This window comes from Coloeus monedula, assembly GCF_965178545.1.
Source record: "Coloeus monedula genome assembly, chromosome: 2".
NCBI classification, from domain to species: domain Eukaryota; kingdom Metazoa; phylum Chordata; class Aves; order Passeriformes; family Corvidae; genus Coloeus; species Coloeus monedula.
In genome coordinates this window covers 90,003,456-90,027,662 of record NC_138782.1, presented here as the reverse complement: position 1 = coordinate 90,027,662, position 24,207 = coordinate 90,003,456, and the positions used below count along the sequence as shown (strand labels likewise).

Sequence of the window (24,207 nt, the reverse complement as noted above, 5' to 3'; positions counted from 1 at the left end):
CAGGCTATTTCCCAAACAGCTGGGTCTTGAGCAAGATATGTAACGTCAACCTAAGGACTTTTGGAAAGAGGGAGCAAGTACTTCTCTGAGAGACTAGCAAGGGTCAGATTACCTGTGAGGATATCTGTTTGTGGTAGCTGCAGAAATGGAGTTTGGTTCATTGGAGCTCTTTGCTGAAGGTTTGCAGTGGGGTCTTGCTCATGCAAGAGGAGTGTCTGTAGTGTAACAGGCTTCTGTTCGCTTGGGCTGCTTTTAATACTCTTGAGTTTCTTCACTGCTCTTTCCAAACACCAAGCTCATTGCTCTTTATCCCCCTTTTGCAGGAGAGGAAGAAAGTGTAGGATTACCTTGAACAGGAGATCTTTATACAATTGTGTTAAACTTTAAAGTTCTCCTAATGCTAAATACTAAGATTTAATGACTTCAGCAACCTCAGGAGCCTCAATGATCCTGTCAAAGCCACGTTACGTATGTGATAAAGGTGTGAGTGAAGCAGGTTCTGTTGGTGTCAGCCCGTTGTCCAGCCTGACAGTATCCTGCCACTGTTATTGGGTAACCTCTTCTAGTTGAAGGCTGTACTCATTGATCAACCAGTCCGCTTCGGGGTTTTGTGATAAATACGGAGCAGAGGCATATTAAGTGCATATGAAGAAATGCATTTGTCATGTCACTACTATAAACCAGTTGGTGTTCATTTTAGAAATCGATGTTTTGATGGATTCAGGAGATCAGCCTGATATTGGTGTGAGAAGAGCTATAAACAGATTTATGAAGTAATTTTCATAATCAAATCTCACATCAATACCATCATACATTTTGCCATCTCTAGGCGTGAAAAGACATGGAGTTCCCTTTGCAGAAGGAGAAGAATGCTGTTGTTAGCCTTCAGGTTTATAAAGAAAAAGATCATGAACTCAGGTTGTGTGCATCAGTGCTCAACATCTGTAAATTCTGCATGTTCTTTGCAGAAAGGCGAATTAATGTCATTAGTACACTTCTAATTTTTAAAGTTAAGCTTTTAAAAACATCATTTTTTTTGTCTTTAATATTGCAGAACTGTGTCGTTTGGTTGCCAAAATGAGTTGATAAATTATAGACAGCTTTTTGCCTACTGCTCAATACACAGCGTTCTGTTTAAGACTTCAGCTTATTTTTAAGCTATCCTTGAACTTAGATTTATTGAAAAATTTACTACATACCAGTGGAAGTACAACGATAATTTTTTACAGTCATGTGCCATGTCCCTTTTGACCACAACTGCCACATACTTCATTACAAATCAAATTCATTATGATAAATGAATATGGAAAAGGGCTTTTACTTCTGATACTGAAGCACTGTCTTCAATGAGAATTTTTTAAGCACTAAATCTTTTCAGACATGTTATTTGTGTTTATTTTTTATCCCTTACAAGCCACAGAAGAAAGAGGATCAGCAATCAGAAGCTAAAGCAAGTCCAAAAAAGTCATCAGAACCCACTATTGACCTTTTAGGACTTGGTAAGCAGTACATAATTACTTGGTTTTAAATCAAACATAGATATATAATTTTATATTTTAATAGATATATTTTTATTTTCTCTGTGCTTACTGATAGATGAATTTGAAAACCATGATTGTATGCATGAATTTAAAACTATAAAGGAAAATGCCATGGACATGTGGGTATATCTGTACTTATGTTTTGCTAGGGAGAGTAATGAGCTCCTGTGGGAAGAGGAAGTTATCAAAGTGATCTTCAAAGGCCTCATGGATTGTAGTATTTCATTGTTTATGGTACAAGTCTACTTTTTAATGAAAATGCTGAGGTGATCTGAATTATGTATCTGTAAAATACATTATATCATACAATTCCTATATTAGTTAAAAGAATGGTAAACTGTCAGACTGTAGCTGACTAATACCTTGTAAAACTTAATATATGGGGCATTTCAGTGTTCTGTACTGACTGCAACCATCATTCATTTTTATCTAATATACCTTTTTGTTTTCTGACTGGCAGGTAACTATGGACTGTCCTGTAAACAAACTAGTTTCTAGTAAAATAATTTAGTTTACACTGTCTGCCTATACTGTTGTGTATAGGCCATATTCATAAAATATGTCTTTCATTTATCTAGTGTTGCTCTAAATGTGTTTTTTCCATTTGATAGAATCTTAAAATGGAAATGGAAGAATAAAATATTACTGTAACTATTTTTCTTTCCTTTTGATATTCAGTGTTAGGAAAATTTTCCACAAGTTGTGAGTGGATATTAAGAGTATTCACTTTGTATCAATGTAATGGTTATTCTTAATTTTCTACATAATTTCTACATATTGGAGGAGGCTAATAAGTCTTTTAAATGTAATTCTAAAAACTTCACTTTGTAGAAAAATGTTTTGGGTTTTTTAAAATTTTTTGTTTCTAGGTACGATTAATGTGACAAAACAGTAAATGTCTTCTCTGTTTTAAAATTTATGCTCTCATCCGAAATATGTGTTATTTTCCCTCTGATGTAGAGCTAACTGTAAAGTACCATTTTTGCATGGGTTATGTGTATGTTGTCCATATCCCATTCCAAGTAATCTGCTACTATAAGCATGCAAATCTTAATTAACACTGTAGAAAGAATGTTGAATGAGCCTATTTTAAAAAAAAGTAATTCAGACTTGATGGAAAGCTGATTTTCCTTTAGCAGACCAACGTAATTAAAAACTAAAATTTAATCAATATGTGGTTTTGAGATTGCTGGGCTTCCGTATTCTTTTGGTCATGATTTGAAAAGTATCTTGGTAAAACACTGTTTTATGATACAATAACGAACTTGGATTACATTGGCTAACTTGAGATGTGGTGTGCAGTGAAAATAGTATTATAATTGGTGTTCAACAGCTCTGCTTCTTCAGTGAGACATAAAAAGGGCAAAGTTTATAATATGTATGTTAAAACCCCATAATTTTAGAGGCGGGAACGCTTAAAGATCTTTTAAGTAACAAATTGAAAAGCAGTGTAATAAACCAGTAGCACTTGGACTCCACTGAGCTGCAAATGACATATGTGTTAATGAGAGCAGACCTGCATATTTCATTTGGAGAGTTGACTTTTAATTAACACCAGCAATAGAAGACTTCAGATAGTATTAAAAGAGAGATCACACCAACCCAATATATCACAGAACCATAGAATAGTCCAGGTTGGAAGGGGCCTCAAATGACTGTCTGGCCCGAGGATTCCATGGGAAGGGGAGCGTAGAGATTATCTAGCATCCTGTCTGGGCACAGCCTGCAAACCTCCAGTGATGGGGACTCTATCACATCTGTGGAGCTGTTCAAGTAACTGATATCACAGTAAAAAAATGTCTTTCTTACGTTGACAAACTTGGACCTGTTGCCCCCTGTCTGCCCTATGTGGCTCCATGTGTTGTGAAGAGAGAGGCTCTGTCCTCTTTGTAGCTGCCCTTTAAGTACTGGCATACTGGGATGACAGTGTTCCTGAGCCTTCCCTTCTCCAGGGAGTAAAGACCAACCTCCTTAAATCTTTCCTCCTAGAGCAGGTCTTCCAGCCCTTTGGCCATCTTCATGCCTCTCCTTTGGACCCTCTCCATTCTGTGTCTGTCTTGAACTGGGGGACCAGAAATGGACACAGACTCCAGGTGAAGCCTGGGAAGCACCGAGTTGATGGGATGATCCCATCTTTGCCTCAGCAAGTAACACCACTGTGGATACAGCCCAGAATCCCACTCACCTTTTTTGCTGCAGCAATGCACTGCTGATGAAAATGATTGATATGTCATATCAAATAATATTAAAATGGATATGATTGCTTAGCTTGTTCTTCTTACTGTGTGGACATGTTTCTAATGAGGATTCATTCTCTTAGGACTTCATATCTTCAAATGAAGAATAGTACTAGCTTTATTAGGGCAGCTCAGAATCACTTGTGATAGCAGGTTAAGTAATTTTAATGGATCAGAATTCATGCTAGAATAATTTTGGCTTTCAGAACAGCCCAGTTTCTTTGCAAAGTATTTTCTTGAGTAACCCCCAGTGCTAGCTTTGGGTATGGCATTAGTCTCTGCGTCACTGTTCTTTTTGTCTCAGTCGGTTTTGTAGTAGTGACCTCATCAGAAGGTAAACTTCCTTAGATAGGACTTACCCAATGTAAATTGGAGCTAGGCAATTTTCTAAAGATAAACTCTCTTTCACTTTTCTTTACAAATTGCAAAATTTTCAAGATGATGTGCCTTGGCAAATTGTACCTTTAAATCTGGTAATAGGAGAAGAGGCATAATATCTTCTGTGACCATACTATCACATTTGTGTTTGTTCTGAGCCGTTCTAAACAGATGCATGTGGTTCCCTTGATTTCCTGATCAAGGGGTTGTTACTGAGATGCTGTTTAGACACTCACTTTTTGATGATGCAACAACATTCATGGGTTTTGGCTTTTTGATTCAGAATAGATTTTGGTTCAGAACTCCATGCACAGAAAGGTGGGGAAATGGACAGGTACAAGCAAAATATTGTTACGATCTCTACAAGCAGTAGTGCTAGTGTTCTTGCTGTGGAGCCCCAAATTCCTTCCCTCTACTCCCAGGCAGTGGGAAATAATAGCCTTTTTCTGTAGGCCAAGCCTGAAGCTGCTTTTTAGTCATCTCTACAATTATTTGGATCTTACCCATGCTGGAAGAATGTCCTGTTGAAAATCTGGAGACCTAAAATTGACACTAAAATCAATAATACAGGATTTTATAAAATGAATTTTTAATAGGGTAGTTATAGGAAACATTCTTTAGTTTGAAAGTCACAGTGTGTAAACCACAGTTCTTCAGCACTTAAGTGATTGGCGGTGATGTATTTTCATCTCTCTGGTGTTAACCTTGTGCTCTGTCCTCCTTTTTGGTTTTTTTTTCTTACAAGGTAGATGTCTCCACTTATGCCAGGTTGATGTAAATGATTTCTTAATATTTTGTAAAAAATGGTGTAAAAGCTATGTACCAATATGGAATATTGGAATGTTACACAGGCAGTTTGGGATCATTGTGTTAGCCAAGGTATGCCACTTAGAAATTACTTCAACATATAGAGAAATAAAGGAGGAAAAAATAGTATTTCTAAATGATATTACCTTACAGAGCTACCAGAAAGAGGAAAAGTGCATTTTACATATTCTGCATAATTTGCCATGTTTAGAGGTGCCCTTCATAAAATAAACAATTGCGTATTCTGGATTAACCACTGTAGTTACAATGAATGACTAAAGAAAAGAGATCTATTATGTTGTTATTTACAGAATTTGATGTGTGGGGCATTCATCTGGCACGGTTGGAGGTAAAGTATGATATGCTAAAAGCTGTTTATCTGCTTCTGCATGGGCAATATTCTCTGAAAGAATTCAGTGAAGTTCTGAGAGGTTAATTGTGATATGAAGTGTAGCTGAATGTTGCATAACTGAGAAGTGTACTTTTGTCGGTACTGTTGGGTAAGTACCAAAGCAGCATGATTGGCCCTAAGTTGGAAAGTTGCATTTAAGAAATAGTAAAGACACATTCACAAGTACGTAAATATCACATATGCAAATACAGATCATAGACTCCTAGAATCATGGAATAGTTTGGGTTGGAAGGGATCTTTAAAGGTCATCTAGTCCAACCCCCTTGCCCTAAGTAGGGACATCTTCAACTAGATCGGTTTGCTCAAAGCCCCATCCAACCTGGCCTTGAATGTTTGCAAGGAAGGGGCAGCTATCACCTCTCCAGGCAACCTTTCACAACTCTCATTGTGAAAAATTTCTTATATTTAGTCTGAATCTATTCTGTTTTAGTTTAGAACCATTACCGCTTGTTGTATCACTACAGGTCCTAATAAAACAGTCTGTCCCGATCTTTCCTATAGGTCTTTAGGTACTGGGAAGGCCATAATAAGGTCTCCCTGGAGCCTTCCCTTCTCCAGGCTGAACAACCCCAACAATCTCAGCCTTTCCTTATAGGAGAAATCCCTCTGATCAGCTTCCTGGCCATTCTCTGGATCTGCTCCAACATGTCCATGTCTTTCCTGTGCTGGGGACTCCTGAGCTGAATGCAGTACTCCAGGTGGGGTCTCACCAGAGTGGAGTAGAGGAGAGAATCCCTTCCATCGAGCTGCTTGCCATGCTGCTTTGGATGCAGCCCAGAATAAAGTTCAGTTTCTGGGCTGCAAGTGTGCATTGCTCTCTCATGTCCAGATATTCATCCTCCAGGATCCATAGGTCCTTCTCTGCAGGGCTGTTCTCAATCCATTTGTCCTCCAGCCTGTATGATAGCAGGGATTGCTCTGACCCAGTGCAGGACCTTTCACTTGGCCTTGTTGAACCTTGTGAGGCTTGCATGGCCCCAGTTCTTGAGCTTGTAAATACATTAACATTTATATTATTGCTGCAATGTTCAGATTATGCTTAGGTAAACAATATATCTACCCAAAATGATAACATTTACAACCACTTGAGGCATACAGCATTACTAGCTTTCTGGCTTTCCACATTTTATTTTCAGAAGTATTACATAGAAATTGCCTCCCTATGAATGCTTTTTCACTTCTGCAAAGGTTTTAGCAGTAAATAAAATTTTACTAATACATTAAATAATTCTGCAATAATTTTGGCCAGACAGACCCTGTTTGCATCTTTACCCCGGATTTTTGTTGCAACTATTGACCTATTTCTCTCAGTTCTGCCTTTCTAGTAATTTGGTGTAAAAAATAATCAAATGCATTATTTATATGCATATGCAATTCTCTCTATTGCAAGTCTTGGTATGGCTGTCATAAGTGATTATTTTTATAAAAATACATGGCTGGTTAGTAACAAAGTTCTTGTGAATAGTTTGGTCCATAAAAATGAGTTTCAGAAAGGCAAAGTTTAAGATCAGATCTGCTGTTTCCTCTCCTGCTGTCTGTTCGAAGCCCTTCTGCTGGTCATTCTCACTGTCAGTGCAGATAAATATACCAAGGAGTGATGATGTATATGAAAGCTATGATTTCTGTGAATAACAGAAGACAGCACTGAATTGGAAATTGGCATGTCAGGGGTTAATAAAATATATACAGAAAAAGAACTGTAAAGGTAAACTTCACTCTATTATTAAACCCTTCACTATATTATTCAATACATCCTGGTAAATAGTTTTTGGTTTTCTATCAAACTGAAACATGACTTCCTAATCTGAAATCAGAAGCATCATCTGCTGTTAGAGGGGGCAGACAGCAGTCAGCTATTATCTGTAATATTGTCATAAATTGCAAGAAAAGATGTTTTGGAACCACACCTAGGAGGAAGGGTGAAGAACAGCGTCTGTTGATTCTTCACGTTCCCTTCTCTGACTGAGCATGGAAGCCCTGCCTTGCATCTGCTCTCATTGCGATGGCTTCTGCTACATCTAACATTTCATTCCTAGCTATGGATGGATTCTCCAGAAAAGTGTTGGAAGTACTGTTTATCAAAAGCTAGTTGCTTCAAAGTAATCCTGTCATGGTTGAAGCTATAAATGTCTCAAAATATTCAGACAGGCCCAAGTAACTTATTCTGATTTTTACCTGTTCCCTGGAAAGGCTACAGCTGTGTTGCCGTCTGTCATATACACACCACCTCTTCTAAACAGGTTTTAATAGTAGGTGGCACAAGTTGAATGAATAGTGGTATACTTAGAATGAATTAGAACTCTGCTGGAGTATCTTTCTTATATTACAGAATTATTTTAAAATAAGGAGGGAAAGGAGGACATAGATCCTAATCCATGACCTTGTGTGTTGAAGTTGAAAATGTCTATAATCTCTGTATAAAAACTGTGAATTACTATGTTGAAAAACAGGTCTATGCATGCCTGCATGCAAATATATTTAAATGGGGACACTAATATTGCTACAAGTAATAAACTGGAGTGAAAACACTGTTAGGTTTTTTCTGTATTCTGAAACTTAGTTCTTTCAGTAGGGAGGGGGGAAGGTTTTTGGAGTCTCTTTTTAATAGATGTAAATATTCCAACTATTACATTTTGAGGAATCAGTAAAACAGGATCATCTATTAATACTATTCATACAGGCTTAAAACAGTGTTGTAAACAGTAATTCAGAATGTCTGGTTTCTGCACCAGTGGAGACAGGGAGGTATTTATTCAGTAAGAGATGAAAGGCATATGCATTACCAAATAACATTCTTACAGAGCCAATCTACCAAAAATCTGGGGTTTTGTAATATTAGTTTATAAGCAGCATATTAAATACTTGAAAAATACTGTATTTTTGCAAATGTGTTCTGTCATGAATGTTCTAAATATGTGAAATGCTTGTTTTAAATGATTGCATTTAAATTTTCAGTCTTCTGTGTTAAACACCTTTATATTCAGGGAAACTAAACTACTTTGGAATATAACGAGGGAGATATTTTTTTAATACATGTGCCTGACTGAGAAAATGAGAACATTAAATTATTAATTCCTGACGGTACTTTTGCTTGAAAATTATGCACAGTTCACTCCTAAATTTATCTGAAGCAGTGAGCCTTTGGGGAGATGTTTTTGCAACTGCCAGTCTGCAGAATGACCTCAAAAAAAAAGCTTGTGCTTAAATGGCCAGTATATTTATTTACACACATCTCAAAGCACTAATGTGGATGGAATGGAGCAGCAGATCATATGTATGGTCATTTTGCTGTCCACTGGCTTCCATTCATCAGAAATAAGGGAAGGAGGAGACCTTTGCATTAAGGTGTAAGTAACTTCGTCATAATCATAGCTGAGTTTGTAACTTTGCTTTTTAGAATCATTGCAACAGCATTCCCCCAGCAAAGTCAAATCACAAAAGAGTAGTACAACTGACTGAGGTGGCTACTTTACATTCCTCAGGCCACTCACTTTTTACTCAGGATAGAAGATCTAGTACCGTCAACTCATTCCCATGGCCCCTTCACCTTCATGGAAGGCAGTCAGAAATGAGAAGGCATCTGTCATGGTTTGACCCCAGCTGGCAACTAAGCCCCATACAGCCACTTGCTTGCTCCCCCCATGGAATGGGGAAGAGAATCAGGAGGGTAGAAGTGAGAAAACTCATGGGTTGAGATAAAAATAGTTTAACAGGTAAAGCAAAAGCCACACATGCAAGCAAAGCAAAACCAGGAATTCATCCACCAGTTCCCATGGGCAGGCAGGTGTTCAGCCATCCCCAGCAAATCAGGGCTCCATCATGGGTAGCAGTGACTTGGGAAGACAAATACCATCACTCTAGAAGTCCTCCTCCTCCTCCTTCTTCCCACTGCTTTATATACTGAGCATGGCACCATGTGTAGGGTATGGAATACCCTTTGAGTATCCCTTTGGGATCACCTGTCCTGGCTGTGTCCCTTCTAACTCTTTGTGCACCCCCAGCCTCCTCGCTGGTGGGGTGGGGTAGGGAGCAGAAAAGGCCTTGACACTGTGCAAGCACTGCCTGGCAATAATGAAAACATCCCTGTACTATCAACTCTGTTTCCAGCACAAATCCTAAAGAGAGCCCCATACTGGCTACTGAGAGGAACATTAACTCTACCCCAGCCAAAACCAGTACAGCATCTCTGGGTAATGTTCTTCTGAATGGATTGTTTCAGAATGCAGTCTTATGATGTTAGTAGCAGTTTTTCCAGTGTACTGTAATCTAGGGTTTTTGGAATACTGAGCCTCCTGTGATGTATAAACAGCTGTGCTAGTCATGGCAGTGTTTCTTTTGCAGAGAAGGTTTTGACTTAATTCAGCTAGTTTGTTCTACCAGAGAAGTCTGACTTCTGAGATCAGATAATTTTAGATGTAACTTCTCCTGTTGCCTATAAAAGCATTCTTAAGCTTGCTGTTGGGACTATATAGTCATTATAAAGTTCAGCAGAATCTAGAGTCACCTTTGTATTTGTCAAGCTCTATGTAATGGCAACCCACTTGTGATATGCTTAGGTATAAATTTATTAGCCAATTCTTACCACTTGTTCTTGAGCAGCTTAAAATCAAAAGAGAAATGGTTGCTCTGTTCCTTAAAAACACTTTTGTGATATTTTTGTCCCTGTATCTTTTAAAGTACTTTCTTGCAATTTCTCTTTAAACCGTAATTCTCCAGTCCTTTTGTCCTGCATGCATCCACTTTCACCTACATCAGTAAATGTGTTCATGTGTTAAAGTGGCTTACAGACACCAAGGCTGTGGAAGTTAATTCTGCTCAGAACAAGAGCTGTAGGTTCTTACGGATAATTAGCTCAGTGTGCCTGGCAGGTGTGTTCGTATGGAGCTATAGAATGAAGTCTGTGCAAAGTACTTTTGAAAAAGGGGGAAGAATGGACTTTTTCCCTAATGCAAAATTTATTTACGTACTCTTGAGTAAATTATCATATCAAGAATAACTTCATGGATTCTAAATTGCAAATTTTAATTCAGGAGCACAGATGAGTGTATTTTGTCTGATACATGGCTACCAAATTTGGACCTTCTCAGTAAGATATCTATTTAATTCTTACTAAAAATGTTGGTGTGCAAAGACTCCTGAAAAATGAGTAGTGTGTACTGCTAAGTTGGTGTGCTTGTCCTTAGGGAAGTTTGAAGTATTTTGGTTTGTCGTTGTTTGGTTTTTGTTTGTTTTTTTCCTGAAGGACATTAATGTGCCATCTTCTTTGGGAAAGAGGTCTTTAAAAAATCTGAAAAATATCACACTCTCAAAAATATCTGAGAAATTGAGTACATCTTTGATCAGGGCAGGGTGGGAGGGAGCAGACAGCTTTAATTATTCTCATGATGTTAAGATATTAATAATTTTCACTTTAAAAGTGATTCTGTTGCTTTTTTAGATGGTCCAGCTGAAGCATCTGTTACAAATGGAGGCACTGCTGCTGTCACAGCACTGAATGATGACCTGGATATCTTTGGCCCAATGATCTCTAATCCTTTACCAGCAACTGCAGTACCTCCTGCTCAGGTAAAATTTAATAAGTGTATTTAGCTATATGTATGTGTAAATATGTGCATGCACATGTGTGTTTTCCTTCAGGGAATTGTTCATCCACACGGAAGGAATGCACACTTCTCAACACATCTTAAGCATCTCATGGCTGGAGATGCTTAAGCTGTAACACCGGTATTTTTCTCACCTCTTCAAGCTTCTGCACTGCTTAGACGTACAAGTGTAGATGGTGTGGTCTTTCCTTCTGGTTATCCAGCTAAATTGGATTCTGTCTTACCCTGGTGATGGTAGTAATGTTTTTTTTTCATTTATATTCTTTTGTCTTGTTCTTTTTTTAATAGGTATTGCTGAATATAACTTTATGTTCTCAGGCTATTGACCATCAAGTAATCATTTTTAAGACCTCTTATTGCTTTGTGATGCTGATATTTAGGAAAGGCTGCAGCAGATGCTTCTCTCTTAGACCTGCTAAAAACCTGGGGTCTGAGGTTTCATACTCAAAATCAAAAATGGATAGCAAGAAAAATTAATATTGCTACCTGGGCTGATCTGTCTTTTGTCTCATCTTGGAAGTTGTATGTCTTGCTTTCCTTGGGAGAGAGTAGCATAACCCCTGCACCTGGCCTTCTCCTTCTTATAGGATAGCCATGATAGTTTGGAAGCAAACCCATCACCATGCCTGTTGTAGGCTGGTAAGGCAGCTTTGGGACACGCAAAGAAACTGCTTGAAGCTGCAGCTGTCCTAAAGTAGCTGTCAGACTCAAAGAGCAGGGTGTTTGTGATGGACATGTGCAGGCTTCCTTAACCCAGACTGGCTTCTGAGAGGGAGGTTTTGGAAGAGTGGTGGGCTGACTTCCTCATCTGGTCATTTAGAAGCTTGTTTTTGTGTAGGGCTTTCTGTCCAACTCTGCTGAACCAGAAATAATTGTGTGTATTCTTGAATTTATTATTTGGGACATGTGATCTGTACTTGCTTCTCGTCATCCATTAGTTTTCATAGTGTGTACAATAGAAGGGATAATGATGAAAGGAAGTTCTGAGTGCCTCACAACGTATATGTCTTACTAAGCAGATTTTTCTCTCCCTTTACTCTCCTTTCCCCTGCTTGCTGCTGAGGGCTGACTTTGTGCAACGTGCTAGATAGGGTTTCAGAGACTGAAAGCATGTTTCATTTTAAACATAATGCTACAGATAGAGCAAACTTCCCACCACGCCTTAAGCTACTCATAAACAGTGCGAGAAATAAGATGTATATTTACACTTAGATGTGGATGTGTTAGCTAAAATTGCAAAGGAAAGTGTTGGTGTAGATTTTCTTGTCTCTTGGGGAAGTCTGGTCAAAGTACCAGGAACAGCAGTATTTGAGTGCTTGTTGTCTGCTATTCTAATCCCTTATGTCAAAATTGATCCCTGTAGAGCTAGATGTGAAAAGCAGTAACCCATTTCTAGCTTCCCTGAGTTTTTTATTTATTCCATTTGGGTGTAGATTGAGTAAATTTGAATCTATAATAGTGAAGTTTTGACTTTGTCCCAAATTAAACGTGCCAGTGGTAGTATTGCACAGAATGAGTAGCACTGAATTCTGGTTTTTCCCCTTTCTAGCCTTTCTGATGCTGGAAATGATGACTTCTGTATGTAGTTACTGTGTGCCCAGGAGAAAAGAGCAGCCTGAGAAAGAAGAGAAAAGCCTTCTTTTGTTTCTATTCCATGAACATGTGATGTGACCTGCTGGTTAAGGAATGATTTAGCTGTAGAATGCAGGAAATCCAAAAGAAGGCTAAATATTTAAGAGTGAAAAAAAGCAAAGTGAAGGCTGATGCCCTAGATGATGATGACTAGTAATGGGTTAAATAATGGAGTGACTGCTAAAGCATACTGAATTGTATGTGTGTATATAATATTTTAAATGCATTTCTATGATAAAGATTTGGTCACTGGACCTTCTGTGAGAGGAATATTTTGACATGTTGTTAATCTTTGTGCTGGTTTCTAGACTAAGTATGGTACTTACTACATTGATTAAAAAGTGGTAGAAAGGATGATGCTATTCTCAACATCTGGTAAGTATCACCTTGTTTATATACTAGAAAGTATGAGTATATTCACTTGCTTCCAGATTTTTAGCGACAGTTTTCTTTCTTCTGAGTGCCATAATCAGGAGGAACAAAGAACTCTCAGCAAGCATTTTTTTATCAAGCACATGATCCTTTTGGTGTATTGCAAGATTAATTCTTGGTTATCTTCCATTTTTAATCAGTAATCTCAAAGAAAATGTAATCAGATAATCTCTACAGATAAGAGACAGGAACATGTGTAGGTAGCAGAAGACAGTTTTCTGATGGTGCTTACATGGGTTGCTTGGTAAAGTGGGGCAAAGAGAGTATTATTCTGTTTTGCTTCGGCATTATCAAGACCTTGTATGCATTCTGTTTCAGAATGCTGGTGTCTAGTCTGGGAACTGAGGCTGGGCAGGAGCTGAGGATGCCTCTCATTTGGCAGTGCTATGAGCATTTTGTAAGATCTTTCACCTTGCAGCGTGGATAAAAGCTGTATGTGATTCAGAGAAGAGTTAGGAGAACACAGGAGGCTGGAAAGGGTGCCTTATTATGAGAGGGTTGAAGGACTTGGTCTGTTTAAGTAGGAGGTGTGATTATAATGTGAAATTATTTTGTATGAGGCTGCAATTGGTTAAGTGGGCATGAACTCAGATCAGCAGTTGAGTAACCCTAACATTCAGTTCCTGTGCTTGAAATTGGAAAATTTAAAGCAGAAACCCATGGCCAGATCTTAACTTGAATTTGTTTAAATATCTATTAACAGAATGCATTGAAATTTTAAAAAATGAAATAGAAGAAGGAGATCAAGTGTGGAATAGTGTGGCTTGCTTTCTCACTGAGATATTTACCATTATGTACTATTGTAGGTGTGTCTGAGGTGCCACAGTGGGATTTGAGAGCTTTTCTTCTGAAAAAGAAGGGAATTTAATGATGCTCTTCCAACTGATCTGTATGACCCTTGAGTTATCACTGGATTGCTCTTCTTCTCCAGTTTAACCTGAAAGGCAGCATTTAATGCTAAATGCACTCTGTTTTATGGCTCTGTGGAGCACAGAAATGTCTGTTTGAATGTTTTATTATGAGACTGAAACAACACTATGTCTGCAAAACTTAGGATTTATGTCCATTGTCATAGCCAAGACATGTTTTTCAAGTGAAAACAAAAGCATTTGTTTCTCCTTTTTCAAATGTGACTTGAGCATTGATGATCATGTGCACTTGGACTCTGCTTTCAGATATGTGTCTTTATCACAGTTTTCAAAGATGTTTAAAATGTTTCTTCCCAAATGTTCTGTGTAGCTGGAAGCTAATGCAAACCGTTGAATTTGTAAAGGACTGATAAAGAACAATATGTGACAAGAGAATTTTTTTTATAGAATTTTGTCTATTAGCAAATTCAGGGGAGTTTAAGAAGACTTACCTTAAGCAGGTCCTACAGTAGAACTAGATAAAAGGCATAGTCTATAAATTATGCATTATTCATGAACACAGAAAGAACATTTCATATATTTGATGATGTTTTTTCGTGTAAAGTGGGCATAGCTAAATTATAGGTATTAGAATAGGTTTTATTGCTTAACATTGTATAGGAACTGAGCCAAGGTCTAGCATTTTCATTTATACTTAAAACAATTGCCTAAATTGTTTTAGCCAGATTTTAATTTCAAATTTTGTATGGTATGTCTTCCAGCAAAAGTGTGTTCTTCATTCTTCACTGAAATTTGTAGGGAGGAAGAGAAGGAGAGAACTGTGAGGTATTAAGTTTGGAAGTATTAACTAAGTGAAATATTTAATATAAGTCTTTCTCCAAGCAGGATACTAAAATCCAGTTAATTTAAATTTTTTTGGATTTTGTGTGTGTGGGTATGGGTGTGTCTGTGTGGGTCTGATTAGAATTGTGCTATACTGGGATCTGCGAATCAGTTCAGTGTCTACAGAAGTGTATTTTCATAGAGATGATGTATGTTTTTCATGATTCATATCTGACAAACTTTCATGTAAAGTGGTGGCATATTTTAGATAAATAGATATTCATAAATACTCATTTTTCCTTGAGGTCAGGTGTGTATACCTAGCATGGTTGCCATAGATTGGCAGACAAGCTTCAACTTATTAATGAATTTTGGTGATGTTAATGTGTCGAAGTCCTCAGATTTTATGTAAAAATGGTTTGTTTCAGAAGTTTGCTTTATCATGAGTTATATTTAAGCAGGGTCTTACTGGAGAGTTACTTACTGGAGTCCTGTTCCAGTATGATCAGTTGAAATGTTTGTAGTTTCTGCTTATGTTTATTTTACCCCATCTGTATTTTCAGGTATCTGAAAGCAAAAGTTTCATTCCTTCAAATGGAGTTAGAGCAATTCCAAACACAACTACAGGGTGGGCAGTAAGTGGGTTGAGAACAGCCCTGCAGAGAAAGACTTGAGGGTGCTGATGGATGAAAATCTGAATATGACCTGGCAGTGTGCACTTTCAGCCTGGTAACGCAACAGTATCCTGGGCTGCATCAGGAGAAGTGTGACCAGCAGGTCAAGGGAGATGATTCCCTCCTCTGCTCCACTCTCATGAGACTCCCACCTGCAGTGCTGCATCCAGCTCTGGGGCTCCCAACATAGGAAGGACATGGACCTGGTGGAGCAGGTCCAGAGGGAATCCACAAAGATGATCAGAGGGATGGAGCACTAATCCTGCGAAGAGGCCAAGACAGCTGGAGTTGTTCAGCTTGGAGAAGGGAGAAGGCTCTGGAGACACCTTAAAGTGACCTTTTGGTATTTGAAGGTGGACTACAGGAAAGATAGGGAGGGACTCTTTTTCAGGGAGTCTAGTGACAGACCAAGGGAAAATGTTCTTTACTGTTAGGGTGGTGAGACTCTTGATAACAGGCTGCCCAGAGAAGTTGTGGATGCCCCCATCCTTGGCAGTGTTCAAGACCAGATTGGACACGACTCTGAGCACCCTGATCTGGTGAAAGGTGACCTGCCCATATCAGGGAGTTGGAACTTGATGATTTTTAAGGTCTCTTCCAACCCAAACCATTTATGAATCTATGATTATACTTTCTTTAATGCTTTAAATGCCTTATGTGGAGCACAGTGGAAGAGCAGGCATCATACTCCAGAATCAGAAGGAGTCTGCTGAACAGAGTCTAGAGGGACAGAAATGTATTTTGAGTTCTAGAGAAGGGAAATCTGAAGAAGGAGTTAAAAATGGTACTGCAGGGAAGATAAATGTTTTCAAGCCTAGACAAGGATAATGGCAAAGGAAACACTGTATTGCTTGTGAGTACTAGACATGCAGCAAAAAATAAAGTTGAATTTTTAATCTTATTGTAAGGTTAATTATGTTCTTGGGTATGATCTGAGAAAGTGATAGAAATCTTAATCTGACTTTTTCAGGTATTGCTGATAATTCCTAAAAGCAAGAAAACATGAGATTTCTTAGTGTTTTTCTTTGTGAACTGAATATGGTTGAGTGCTCATTTCCTCATCAGTTATTACCAGGAAATAACAGTTGATTATTTTTAATGGAACTGGGTAGATGTCTAAAAACAAAATATGCAAAATCAAACCCAGGAAGAGTTGAAATAAACATCGAGTCCATTGACAGTGCAAAGATAAAAAGGGTAAGAATTGTATACAGATTTTAAGACCTTAATAATGTACTTAGTACTTTGCTTACGTAAGAATAATTCTGTGCTAGGCTGTATTTTCTCTATGCAGGTAGCCCCTCCAGTCAGCAGGGAGAAATTAAAAATGTTATGTGGGGCCATAATTTATCACCATACAAACGGAAAACATTTGTAAGGATGGCTTTTCTACGGGCCATTCCTGCTTTCCTAGATACCAGCCAGAGCCACAAACATGCAGGTAGTAGAAAAAGTGCACGTGTGCCTTTCTCTCTCCTGCAGTCCTTCTCTCAACTCCATGTGTCCCACTGCCCACTTCCCTCTTTCATTCCCTCTGTTGCCACCTCTCTTTCAATTTGTAGGAAAACTTCTGTTACACTGATATGAAACTGCTTAGCAGTATGATCTTTAAGCACCTGATGTGCATTTAGTTTTGGCATAATTACTGTCTGAGAGAACTGTGTGTAGGAAAATGATTATATGAATGCCAGGTGTGTTTTTACAGAGATCTTGGGCAGCATGACAATGTTAGATACTCAAAAATCATGTCAGTGTTGGTCATTTTTTAACTTGGATGCCACCTGCTGTTTTCTTGTCATGTATTTTGCATTACCTTCCATTTATTCAGCTGATGAACACTTCAGGGAGCATTTGTCCGGTGCTTTGGTTCCTTTAAGGATCTTCCAAAACCAAACCGAATGAAGAGACATTAAATGAACATTTAATCTTAGGTTGTAAACATAACGTGATCAATCTTCCATGTTTCCAGCTCTCCCTTCTAGAGAAATGCAAGCCCCTTCCTTGCTGCCATGCAGACAGCAGAGGGGAAGCCCCTCTGTTCACTCACTTGCAGTGCTCCCGTGTCCTCCTTCCTGCAGCCTGCTGAGCACGGCTGTCGCACAGGGGCTGTCCTAGGCAGGCGCCACGGGAGATCCATGTCAGCAGGGAACAGTTCAGTAATAGGCCTTCCTGGGTGTATGCACAGGAAAACAAGCACTGCTGTTCAGGATGGGCTTTTACCTGAATGTCTTGTAAAATCTGACTCTGGAATTTTTAAAGACTGGTTATGTCACACTGATAAAGAATTGTCTCAAATAGAGGGGGCTTCCTGCTGCCCACTTAAATAAAAATTGATTTGCTTTGCAATCAGAAATTATTGTGAGAAGGAAGAGGAGGAAGCTTTTTTAGTATGTACAGAAAGAAATTGATAATTTAACTGTACACTGGCCAGAGAGGTTTCACAAGTCTTTTTCTGTTTGCTTTCCGTCTGTAGTGCTGTTAGCCCACTCTTGGTTGCCCACTAAGTCCTACTGATTTTGGCCCAAATTGGCTGTGGTATAAATGTAGGTTTTTCAGTTGCCAGAAAGTTCACATTTTTTGGTTTTTTCTCTTCCCTTTCTACAGCATTTTTGGAGATTTTTCACCATCAACTGTGAATCTGCACTCCTTTCTCTTGCTGGTTTCTGGCAAATACAGCTGGTGACAGAATTGTTCTGTGGTTTTTTTCTTCCCTAGTCTCTGGCACTGCCTTATGCTAGAGGTTTTAGCACTTCAGAAGTCACACACTTTTCTGAAGCTGCATATTGAACATTTGTATTGTGGTGTTTGTACAAATCTAGTGTGACCATAGTAGAATTTTTAGGGCTTAGTCAGCAGCACACCAGCAAAAGCAGCAGATTGGAGATAGTTGCTTTAAGGAAGATTAAAAGGGTGTTCCATGTCTGTGTATTTTGTGGTTTCCTCTTGTCGGTCTGATAAACCTGGGTATGGGATCTCAATAATTAACAGACAGACCTGGGTACATGTTGCTTTCATTGACAGTAGTATGGACAGAAGATTTTCCTTCAGTGTGGGAAAGAGTTGAAACTCACACAAGCTGTGGGGTGCAGTAGGTATATGCTAAGCAGTTGGGGATCATTTAGCTGGACTAAAATAAAGCCATAGTTTAAGGATGATTTGCAGTCCTGGCTCTTTTTCAATGTGCATAAGATTGATTTGCATTAAAAGATCCCACTGGTAACAGGATGAGTTGTGTATCCTAAGGAATATAACAAGAACCCATGTATTGCCTGGTTCCCTAAGAAAGCCCCCATATGGAACTGTATGGGTAAGAGCAGCAACATAACAGCATTGAGAGACACCTGGATGTAATTTGTTTACAAAACATTCTATTGCAAGAGCAGTACAAAGCCTGACAGCCTGCCTGTATTTTAGTTTTTCAGTTGTAGACTGCAGTAAGTTTTACATAATTATGCTTTCTCAATTAGTGAAACATGCTTAAAGAACTCTAAGCCAATTATAAACAATGTATTTTAGAAATTTTATTACTTGAAGTAGATAACCAAAATTTTACTTTTGTGTTTTCTCCAGATACATTTCAAAGCACTTAGTCTTTTGTTTTAGCTCTTCTCTAATCTATTCTGCCTATGAGAGGATTAATGAGATGTGAATTTTAATCTCCTTATTGATTTCCTAATTATTTTTCATAATCTAACTCCAGCTCTTGATTTATGCTTCTCACTGATGAAAAATGTAGAAGCAACAGGAATGAATAATCTGTATGTGTACGCCCTGAAGCTGGTTGAGGATTTAGTTTTCTTTGTTTTGTAACCTCCATCTGGTCTGATGGTCTTTCCATATTGCATGTACTGCTTTTTTCTGTCTTTAGTCATACCACATATTTTTAAATTCTCATTCACTTAAATCTAGTTTCTGTAAATGAATGAGGTTTTATTTGGTTGAGGAGCAAGGCTGTACAGTAAATATTTAACATAACGTCTCTTGCTGGTTTCTTTCAGTAGTCTGTCTTGTCTTTTATTTCCCAGAGCACTTCCACTAAACCAGCAGCTGCCACCTTGTCTGGAGCAGCCGGGGATCTTGATCTATTTACTGAGCAAACAACAAAATCCGAAGAGTCAGCGAAGAAACAACTCTCCAAAGACTCCATTTTATCACTGTATGGCACAGGAACAATGCAGCAGCAAAATGCTCCGGGTAAATAACATTGTGAAGGTTTCTGTGCAGTCCTATTTTAATCTTTACCTAGAAAAGTTATCTCTGAGAAGTATAAAGCTAAGGTAGGATACCTGCTTATTATAGTCAAATGAAGATTTTTATTTTCAGCTTTTATAAAACTGAGAAAAATTACCAAAATGTAATATGGAAGCTAAAGAAAAACACGTATGTGATTTTAATTTATTTATAGCTGTTCAAGTTATCAAGTGTACAATTTACTGAAAGATTTGTGAAGTCTGCTTCTGCCATGTAATTCATCACTGAGGGGCTGAGTCTCCACTGTGCAGCCAGCAAGCTGCCAGGATCCCTACAGAACTGTCAGAGCTTTGGTTTAGCTGTGTTTGTGTGAAAACAAAGACCTCCAATACAGCAATTGAAAGATCCTGGTTCACCACAGGGATGCCAAACTCTTCTTGGCTGTTAATCTCGTGGTGAGTCCCTTTCCTTTGAGAGTTTTAAAGCAATTTTTTGCTTTTACCAGAAGCTAAATTGGCAGCTCTAACATAAAACTGGACAAAGTTATCCTTAAAATTATTTTGATGCACTTCTGACTTATGGGATGGGGGAGGAAAATCTCAAGACACTTCTGCTGAAATCTTCCCTTCTCTGATACAGGTATGTTCATGGGGTCGTCTTCTATGCCATTTACCACACAACCATCAACTCACTTTCAAGGCTTTCCAGCCATGGGAGTTCCTGTGCCAGCAGCAACTGGGATGATGGGAAACATGATGGGACAATCAGTGCCAGTCATGGGACAAAGCACAGGCGTGATGGTACCAGTGGGAATGCCCAATGGATTTACTGGTACTGCACCAACTGGTGTGATGGGACTTCCTCAAACTGTCGTCGGACCTCAAGGTGGAATGGTGGGACAGATGGTCACACCACCACAAAATAAGTATGGATTGCCACAAAACCAACAAGCTCAATGGAACCTCTCTCAGGTAAAGACTGGCCTTTCCCAGACAAGAGTGCTTTAGGAAGGATGATGCTTTTCAGATACAAAGTGTGTGGCTGTGGGAGGAAGGTGCAGGGTGGCCAAGTTACAGGCTACTGGACTATGAACTGCTCAGAGGAATATGTTAACAAATCAGTGGATAGTTCAATGAAAGGTAACTACTAGAAAAGCAGAGAATAATTTTGCCAAGGTAAACCAAACTCAGTTCTCTGCTTCCATAGCTCTTCTCATGTTGTCAGAGCCAGCCAGGTAAAAAGCTTAGCTTCGCTAGAGGTACAAAGTTCTGAAATGTAAACACAGCCTTATAATTAAAAGCATAATTTAACTGCTTGAGGATAGCCATTAACAATGAATATGTTCATTTACAGACTTCAGGATAAATTTGGTGGAACGTGAAGTGCTTCGTGCTCTTAACGTTTTCCTGTAGATAATTTGCTTAGGTGTATCTGTTATTTATCTATAGCATTTCCATCTTATTTTTTAAACATGTTTAAAAGGTTCTCTAGAAGTGTTAATGTACATGTAGTACTGTATTTGTGCATTTTCCAAGGAAACATCTTGAAATCAGGTATTTGAGAGTTTCTTGGGGCAGGGCGAGGCGGAGGGAACAGACCTAAATTATTCCCGTGGAATTCAGCATGGATGATAGCAACTATTTTTTTCATACTATTGTTTGAGTTATGATAACAATATAATAATTCCATGCTGCTTACTTAGTAATGCAGGAAGAGAATCTTAGTGACTGACTTAAATTGAGTGATACGAATTTTTACTGTTCTGCTCAGTCTTATGGTGTGAACATTTATGAAGGTAAACAGCATTTCCTACATGGATAAAACAGCCCCTGTTTGAAAATACAGGCTGTCATTCTGCTTTGAAAAGTAATTCTTAAGGGTGAGAATTTCAAAATGTCAGATCAAAAAAATCTGTGGATATACTGGTGACAGTCTTTTCCTAGGTAGCTAGCTTTAAAAAGACCCATATCAGATTTGAAATTAAAATCTTTCCTCTTATCAAATACATGTTAAAAGTTGGCTTCTAGAACAAGCTCTTCACGTGTTCCTGTACCCCTTGCACATCAGATGTTGGCAGTATGATGACATTCCACAGTCTGTAGGAGATCTCTGATCTAAACTCTGACTCCAGTTGAAAGGGGGAGAGCTTGCTTTACTTAGCAGACTAACATGTTTTATATAGTCTGCTGTGTAAGAATTCTACTCCAGAAGAGATGAACCACTGGGTAAAGCACGTTTTCATCAGTTTAGTTTAGATTTCCATGTTTAGTGGTGAGTTGTTTTTTGCAGATACACAGTTCTGTGTGAAAGCACACAGAACTTAATTTTACCCTGAAATACTAATTTGCAATTTGCTTTAACTTTTCACCAGTGTTTCAGTTTCATTTTGCAACCTGGTATTGTTCGCTCATGTTTAAATTAACTCTGACTTTTACCTAGTGCTGCCTTTAAGTTGAATCTAATGTTACTTATATAACATCCCTCTTCATTGGCTCTGATTATTAATTGCTCCAAATGCTCTTTTGGTCTCAAACCCATTTGGACATTGAGCACTGAAAATTACAGTGACTAGGTATTCATAAAGAGTACGAATAGTTTTGTACCATCCCTGAAGTGAATGTGCTGAATTTTGAATTCTTTCCCATCTTTAACTAGATATTAAATTCATGTGAGTTTAATTTCAGTGGATTGTTCTACTCATTTTTTAAGGAATTCCAGTATCTTGAGTAGATTCTTTAGCAAAGATGGTTAGATTTAGATAATACTCAAGTTTATAACTCCATCTCATTCTTTGTTGATGGTCACCTAAATGGACAATTTCTATAAAAACTGGTGTAGTCAAGATTATGAAGTCTCCAAAGAAATGCTGCTGGAAAAAAATTTGGAGCTGCAAGTGCAGGAAAGACTATATTACTGGCTTTGGTGTTTCTTTATCACAGTTGCCACAATTTTGTTTGTTAGCTTTGAAACTGTGAAAGCAAACTTTTACCAACCAGCCACATTGGCCACCTCCTTCACATGCCATCAGTTCTCATGTGACACATACACCAAGTGCTGCAGACCATCAGCTGATGTATGTTGGTGATTGATGGGCTCCAGAAAAGCTGGTAGTGTGAGAAAAAGCTTAGAAACTTAGATGGAGTCAATATTTTTATTTAATGAGAAATATTTTTAGGGAAACGTAACTGGGTGGCTGGTTGGAGGCAGGACTGCTTTTGGCTAGCAGCGTGCTGTGTTTCAGTGCCAGTGCTGACCAGGCTTGTGTGTGTGTGTGTGCTTTGCAGATGAATCAGCAAATGGCTGGAATGAACCTCAGCAGTTCCAGCAACGTGATGGGCTTTGGCCAGCCCCCCAACACAGCCGCAGGATGGACTGGAAGCTCCTCTGGCCAGACTCTCAGCACACAACTGTGGAAATGAAAGTTGCAATAGAAATCTTTCCCAGAACAGCCACCTAACATTCCTTGTTCAAATACATTTACTTTCGCTGTTCCTTCCATGTACATATATATTCTTTTTCTTTTTCCCCAGCTGTTCAGATTAAGAATATAACTGACTGACCATGTTGTGGTCTATATTGATTTAAATTTGATGTAGTGAAAAGCAGATCAAGAATATATTTATACATCATTGGAAGCATTTTCATACAATGCATATGATTTCATAGACCATATTAAGAAGCTGCTTAACCACATACTGATTTTTTTTTTCCCTCAAAATTCTAGATCAAATGTTTGCATATAAGGGATGTAGCTATCATGTTAGTAATATCCAAAAATATGAACCCCAACCCCCAAAATTACCCAGTAATCCTGTAGAAGGTACTGTATGAACAAATGTTTAATCATATATAAATAGAATGTAAATGTATCACTGAGCAATGTTTTCTAGTGTATCAAACAAATTTTGTTTCATCATACATTTCACTGTGATGTTATTATGGTGTGCATAACAGGGAATGTGGTTATTGAAAGAAAGATAAACCTGGATGTTACTGTAGTTCTACAAATCAATAGTTTATTCTTTTAAAGATGAGCATTTGATGCATTTGAGTTTCCTGTGGTAAAGTCTCCGACCTGGCTCAGGAGGCAGGCGCACAGTGTTAAAGCTGATAACTGACAGCACAATATGCATTCAAGGTAACTCTGTGTGAACAGATCTATTTTGTCTTGCAGAGAGATCCAGGTTTATGACAGTGATTGTGTTTACATTTTATGGTGCCTCGTAATGATAAAATGTTATTTCCCTATATTAAAAGGATAAATCCATAAATGATTGTGGGTTTTTATTTCATTATTTTATGACCTATTTGACCGCTACTTTTAATGAAGTAAAACATGTTCAGTTTGGAGGATCCATTTATACAGATATTTAGACCAACAGTTCGTGAGTTAAAATCAGTTTATAATTACACCATTAAGCTGGATAAATACAAAAAGTATATACATAAATAATGATTTTGAAAATACTCCATCACAGCCATGTTTCTCTATGTGGAAACAGCGTTAAAACAAAGGTAAGTGTCAGTTTATTAAGCTGAGAGTTCAGAAGTGCATGCAGACAAGTTAGAACAAAGCACACCCACTTGATTTTCTTATTAGAGTCTCTGA

At 38.3% G+C, this 24,207-nt stretch overlaps 1 protein-coding gene across 4 annotated transcripts in view; it reads left to right on the top strand.

Moving 5' to 3' along the window:
* LOC309570236 (stromal membrane-associated protein 1-like) overlaps positions 1–23,853 on the top strand; it is a 122,062-nt gene extending 98,209 nt beyond the window's left edge. For 3 of the 4 annotated variants that reach the window (XM_082276909.1, XM_082276912.1, XM_082276911.1), the window contains 5 exons: positions 1,415–1,499; positions 10,813–10,940; positions 19,433–19,601; positions 20,238–20,569; positions 22,883–23,853. In XM_082276909.1, the coding sequence (XP_082133035.1) occupies positions 1,415–1,499; positions 10,813–10,940; positions 19,433–19,601; positions 20,238–20,569; positions 22,883–23,017 (849 nt within the window). In that variant the 3' untranslated portion in view covers positions 23,018–23,853. The remainder of the gene's footprint in view (positions 1–1,414; positions 1,500–10,812; positions 10,941–19,432; positions 19,602–20,237; positions 20,570–22,882) is intronic. The other variant, XM_082276910.1, reaches the window with a different exon arrangement.
* The last annotated feature ends 354 nt before the right edge of the window (positions 23,854–24,207 follow it).